At 49.7% G+C, this 6,192-nt stretch overlaps 1 protein-coding gene across 1 annotated transcript; it reads left to right on the top strand.

Moving 5' to 3' along the window:
- The first annotated feature begins 3,439 nt into the window (after positions 1–3,439).
- Positions 3,440–4,726, top strand: SOX2 (SRY-box transcription factor 2). Its single transcript, XM_065672634.1, has one exon. It carries the CDS (start codon positions 3,779–3,781, stop codon positions 4,724–4,726), a length of 948 nt encoding a protein of 315 aa, XP_065528706.1. The 5' UTR covers positions 3,440–3,778.
- Positions 4,727–6,192: the final 1,466 nt, after the last annotated feature.

Genomic DNA, 6,192 nt, shown 5'->3' with positions numbered 1-6,192 from the left:
CGTAAACTTACAGTGTGATGCCTGAATTTCCCAGAGATTGTGGTTGTCAGTGCGTTAAAACTTCCCTGGCTAACTTCGGCTACAGAGCACTGGGCTGCTTCAGCATCAGAGGGGGGGAGAGGGAATCTCTCTGTACATTTTCATCTTTGCCTTTTTTTTTTTTTTTTTTAACGTAATGAAATTAAAACTTTTGGAGCTCATAGTTGACATTTTGTGGAAAATTGAGTTATCAAGGCAGTAATTATTTCACAGGGAGATAAAACTCTCATAGCCCTAACAGTCAAATAAGGCCCTTTTCAGATTTTAATTACAAAATAAAATTAGTCTGCTCTTCCTCGGAAGGGTTTGTGAGTGGCTAAACAGAGCTTTCCCCAATACTGGTGGTCGTCAAACTCTGCTAATTAGCAATGCTGAGAAATTCCAGTTAACAAGGACATTCTCTAAGTCTCTGCAGGTTCCCTGCCGTTCGCCTTCATTTCCATAAGAAGATTAAGAGTGGAGGGGAACACACTCAAATGCAGATGCAGAAAAGAAGCGTTTTTAACAAGCATCATAATAGTAAGATGCTTGGCTAGTTCTCACCTAATTACTGCAAGTTAAACCTCTATTTGCAGCTAAGGACAAAAAATGGGGTTGCAATCTCCCATCTCCACAAGGCTGCTTTATAGTTTGCTTTAGACTGCTTACTAGCAGGTTCAGGGGGAAAAAAATAATATGAAAATCTGTGTATTCTTTCAGATACAGTTAACAGGATAGGTTGTATCCTTGGAGCTCTTAGAGAAATTGGCGAGTGTTAGAACAATAAATACATAAAATCCAAGTAGTTAACATTCATTTTCTTTTCAAGACAATCATAACCTGGAAATAAGAGTGTATGTGCCGCAGAGCCCATCCCTGGGAAGGTCTGCAGACTATTTGTTTAATGTAGGCACTTTTCATTTCCATAAATTATACCAAAGGCAACGATTTTTTAAATCCACTCGGATTAAACCGTCCCTCTGCAGGCCTCCCTTCCAACGTGGCTATGTTCTTCTAGAGAGTGGTGGTGTCATTGTTATTAATACCGAAAATCAGGGACCATTTAATGTGTTGGGTTTTTAATTTTATTTTATTTCATAGCCAGCATCTCGCTCTGCCCCTGCTTCCGCCCGGTGTGTGTGGACATATCCCCAACCAAGTATAGCTCCATGCCCAGCGGAAAGGCAGGAAATGCCCCAAAAGAGCCACCCCCTCACCTTATTTTCTGCAGTGCATTATTATGTATATGTGCCAGATAGTTTATTGCATCGATAATTAAAACTGTTAATTAAAATAGAGCTGTAAATACTCCCGATAACACAATTGTTAGGCATTTCCCATCCTTTATCCGTATGATAAATGCAATTAGGGAAGTGCCAGGCCCCGAAAGGCCCCCGGGGTGCACCAGTAGCCCACGCCGCCCTGTCCCGCGTGGAGCACAGGGCCGCTCACTCCCACCTTACACCACCCCCACCCCCCTCCGCTACAGCCAGAGCGAAACGGCACTTTGCCTGCTCACAGCCAGCGCTCAGTTATCGGATTATCATTACGATAAACACCACCCCCCCTTTTATTTTAGAACTTAAATATACCTAAGGTTGTTTTGGATTGGGTTTTTCTGATGCTGTTGTTGGGTTTTTTTTTTGTTTTATTTTGGGATTTTTGGTGGGGGGGGGGGGGGGTTGGTTTGTTGGTTGTTGGATTTTTTGGTTTTTTTGAATAACGTTGTCAACTGTAGACCACAGGGAGAACTATAATAAAGTAAACAGCCCCTGTGCCCTCAGGAGTGTCTGGGCAATCAGAATTCGTTTATATCCTGCCTCTCGTAATTTGCACCTAGTTTTCTACGGTTCAACCTATCACTTATCTAGGGGTTATATATACATTTTCGAATTAGATTGAACCCGATAGGATTTATTTGAATAATCCCCAAGCAGAAAAAAAAAAAAGATGTCTCCCTATTCGTTGGCTGTTTTTTATTATCGTTGTTATTATTATTATTATTTAGATTGGATGTAATTGCCCGGTCCCTTCCCCCCCGCCCCGGCTGCCCGTCCCTTTCCCGGCTCCCGGCGGCGCCACGCCGCCCGGTGCAAGGCCTGACCGGCAGGGGGCGCCGCAACGCCGCGGCTGAGCCCGTGCGGGGCACCCGGGCGCTGCCCGCACCACTCCGCTCCCGCCGAGCCCCCGCACCAGGGCCCCTGCGAGGGGTCCCCCCCTCCGTCCCGATCTCTCTCCGCCTTAACGCTGTGAGGGGGCCGGAGCGAAAGGTGGAGCAGCCCCACCAGGGCGGGGGAGGCGGGGAGCAGCGCGGGGCACAGCGGATGGGGCGGCGCACGTGGAGCAGGGCCGGGGAGCGGCTCCCCCCCTCTCACGCTCCGCATCCCCTCTCCCCTCCTTCCTTTGTCGTCAAGTGCGTTTTAGCAACAAAGATCGCAACAAGAGAGTGGAAGTAAACTTAGCCGGGGCTTTGTGCGGCCCTTGTAGTGACAACAAGAGAAATAGCAGGGCCTATTTGTAGCACCCGAGCACTTCCCTCCTCCCCGCTCTGAGCCTCTCTGCACTTTCCCTGCAGCCGCCCGCACCAGGGGCACGGACAAAGTTAGGCCGCTGGCCCCGGTCCGTGCCCCTGCAGAGGGAGTCCCTGCCTCGCTTTGTACATTTGGGGGATCCGTGTTTCCACTGGACAAACCCCATCCTCCAATGCCGCAGGCTGGAGGGAATGGCTTGGTGCGGTGCGCCACGGCCGGAAAGGAGCAGGGTGCGGGGGGGCACAGCCTCTCCCTGGGATGTGCGGTGCAAACTCGGCTCCCGACAGCGGCAGGTAGGGGAGAGGCGCTGTGCAGAGCCTGGCCGGGGCTCCTCTTCCCCGGAACCCTGGCGCCGGCCGGCGGTGGCCTGTGCTCGGCCGTCCGGGCCGGCCTGGACGGGGAGAGCACTGCACAAGCCGGGCCCCGCGCAGCCGGGGGGGATGAGAGAGAGGGGCAAAGAAGGGTGGGGGCAGGGGGGAAGCCGTTCCCTCTCCGCTAGCCCCATGGCTTCTCCCAGCCCCAAACCAACTCCAAATTTGAAAAAAAAAAGGGGGGGGGGGAGAGGGAACCCCACGTAGCAACAATGCTGTTTACCCACTTCCTCCAAAAGGCGTGTGTGACCTGTTGCTGGAAGGGGGGGATACAAAGGCTTCCCAGTGGCTGCCTGGGCCGCCTCCGGGCCCGCCTCCCCGCCGAGCCGGCCCGGCGGCTCCGAGCCCCCGCCCCGTTTCATGCAAAACCGGGGGTAGAGACTTGTCCTCAGTGGCGGAGCCGCCGCGCGCTGATTGGCCGGGGAGAGCACATTTATTCCCTGACAAGCCCCCATCACATGGATGGTTGTCTATTAACTTGTTCAAAAAAGTATCAGGAGTTGTCAAGGCAGAGAGAGAGAGTGTGTGTGTTTGCAAAAGGGGGTAAAGTAGTTTGCTGGCTCTTTAAGACCGAGGTGGAGAGAGAGAGAGAGAGCGGCGGGCAGAGAAAAGGGAAAAAGGAGGAAGAAGTTTTTTAAAATCGAGGCTCCGGCGGCAATAATAGCAGTTATTAGCATTATTAATCCATCAGCGAAGAGGAAGATCCTGATCTTGATCCAAGCGTGGTTTTGGGGAGTCCCCCTCCCCCCTTTCCTACCCCTCCCTAGGAAAAAAAAAAAAAAAAGTCCGACTCGGGACTTCGCTGCGGCTGCTCCTCGCTTCTCTGCTCAAGGCTGGTTCCAGGCAAAAGTAGTTTGAATGTACAACATGATGGAAACCGAGCTGAAACCTCCCGCCCCCCAGCAAACTTCGGGGGGAGGCACAGGCAACTCCAACACGGCCGCCAACAACCAGAAGAACAGCCCGGACCGGGTGAAGCGCCCAATGAACGCGTTCATGGTGTGGTCCCGCGGGCAGCGCCGGAAAATGGCCCAGGAGAACCCGAAGATGCACAACTCCGAGATCAGCAAGAGGCTCGGGGCAGAGTGGAAACTTTTATCCGAGGCGGAAAAGAGACCCTTCATTGACGAAGCCAAGCGGCTCAGAGCTCTACACATGAAGGAGCACCCGGATTATAAATACCGACCCCGAAGGAAAACCAAGACCCTCATGAAGAAGGATAAGTACACGTTGCCGGGGGGCTTACTGGCGCCGGGCACCAATACCATGACGACCGGGGTAGGGGTTGGGGCCACCTTGGGAGCTGGGGTGAACCAGAGGATGGACAGTTACGCGCATATGAACGGCTGGACCAACGGAGGCTATGGGATGATGCAAGAGCAGCTCGGCTACCCGCAGCACCCGGGCTTGAACGCTCACAACGCGGCGCAGATGCAGCCCATGCACCGCTACGATGTGAGCGCCCTGCAGTACAACTCCATGACCAGCTCGCAGACTTACATGAACGGATCCCCTACCTACAGCATGTCTTACTCCCAGCAAGGGACCCCGGGCATGGCCCTGGGCTCCATGGGCTCTGTGGTCAAGACGGAATCCAGCTCCAGTCCCCCCGTAGTCACTTCCTCGTCTCATTCAAGGGCTCCTTGCCAAGCTGGGGACCTTCGGGACATGATCAGCATGTATCTACCAGGTGCTGAAGTACCAGAACCAGCTGCCCCAAGCAGACTTCATATGTCCCAACACTACCAGAGTGCACCTGTTCCTGGCACAGCCATTAATGGCACACTCCCTCTATCACATATGTAAGACAAAGGGGCCGGGGGGGGTGGGGGGGGCGGGGAGGGGGGAAGAAAAATTAAACAAAACAAACAACAAAAAAACCTTTTATTAGAAATTCTGGACTTTTTTTTTTTTTTCCTTCTTCTTTTTGGACTATTTTTGTACAGAGAAAACGCGGGGCGGGGGGCGGGGGGGGGAGCAGAAATTAAACCGACAAGGAACTTGTATAGATCTCGGAGGGGAAGCAACTACACAAAACTTTTTAAAAGTTCTAGTGAAAACGGTAGGAACTTTGCAGAAAGTTTGCAAAAGTCTTTACCAATAATATTTAGAGCTAGACTCAAAGAGCGAAGAGGAAAATGTTTTAATATTTGCAGGCAACTTTTGTACAGTATTTATCAAAAGTAACATGGCAATCAGAATGTCCATTGGTAATAGAGAGAAAGGGAAAAAAAAACCCCACGAACTCGCGAATTTGCCAATTATTTTTTAAAAATAGACTCTTACTGGAGCGTTGTGGCTTTGGCAGCTGGATTTGTAGCAGCTGCAGGAGAAGAGAGGAAATTATTTTACATCAGTTGGACATTTTAATTGTTTTAGAAATTGTACAAAAGACACAAAAGGCAGGATGAGTACTTGCGAACCATGGGCTTGGTTTGCTGTGAAAGGGCAAACGTTTAGATTGTACTAAATTTTTTTTTTTTTTTTTTTTATCTTACTCTTGTTAAAAAGCAGAAATTGCCATGCAGGTTCACACGCCGTTTGTTAATTTATAATAACTTTTTGTTTCCAGACTTCATTCTGTTCAAAGAAAAGAAAAAAAAAAAAAAAAAAGGAAAAATATTTACCGACCTGAAATTACTGTGTTTGAAATATTTTCTTATGGTTTGTAATATTTCTGTAAATTTATTGTGATGATATTTTAAGTTCTTTTTTTTTTTTTTTTTTTTTTTTTTTCCTCCTCATTTTCCGTAGTTGTATTTTAAAGATTCGGCTGTATTATTTGAAATCAGTCTGCCGACAGTCCATGTATATATTTGAACTAATACCATCCTTATAACAGGTACATATTCAAGTTAAGTTTTTACTCCATTATGCACAGTTTGAGATAAATAAATTTTTGACATATGGACACTGAAGTTCCGCTTGAGTCTTGGATTTATTTTTGTAACGCAAGATGTTTTTTTAAATAATTCATGCTGTGGAAGGTTTCATCGTAGCCAACCGAGTACGATAAATAATGCAGCGATGTATGGGACACATGAATATTTTTATATGGCTGGATAGAGAAGGCGCGATAGCTGTAATGGAGTAACGGCCGGCGTCTCCTGCGGGGGGACGGGAAGGCGGCGGGGGACGCTCGTTTCCATGTTCCTTTCCCTCCCGAGCCTGCGGGTACGGGGGGTAACGGGGGCTCGCTGTCGCCTGCTTTTGGACACTTGTTGCCGCCGGCGGGGCCGAGAGGCTGGCGGGGCTCGGGAGCGGAGGCCCGG

The sequence above is a fragment of the Lathamus discolor genome, chromosome 3, assembly GCF_037157495.1.
Source record: "Lathamus discolor isolate bLatDis1 chromosome 3, bLatDis1.hap1, whole genome shotgun sequence".
NCBI lineage: Eukaryota > Metazoa > Chordata > Aves > Psittaciformes > Psittacidae > Lathamus > Lathamus discolor.
The sequence above is the reverse complement of the archived record's forward strand: the minus strand, read 5'-3'. Positions and strand labels throughout refer to the sequence as shown.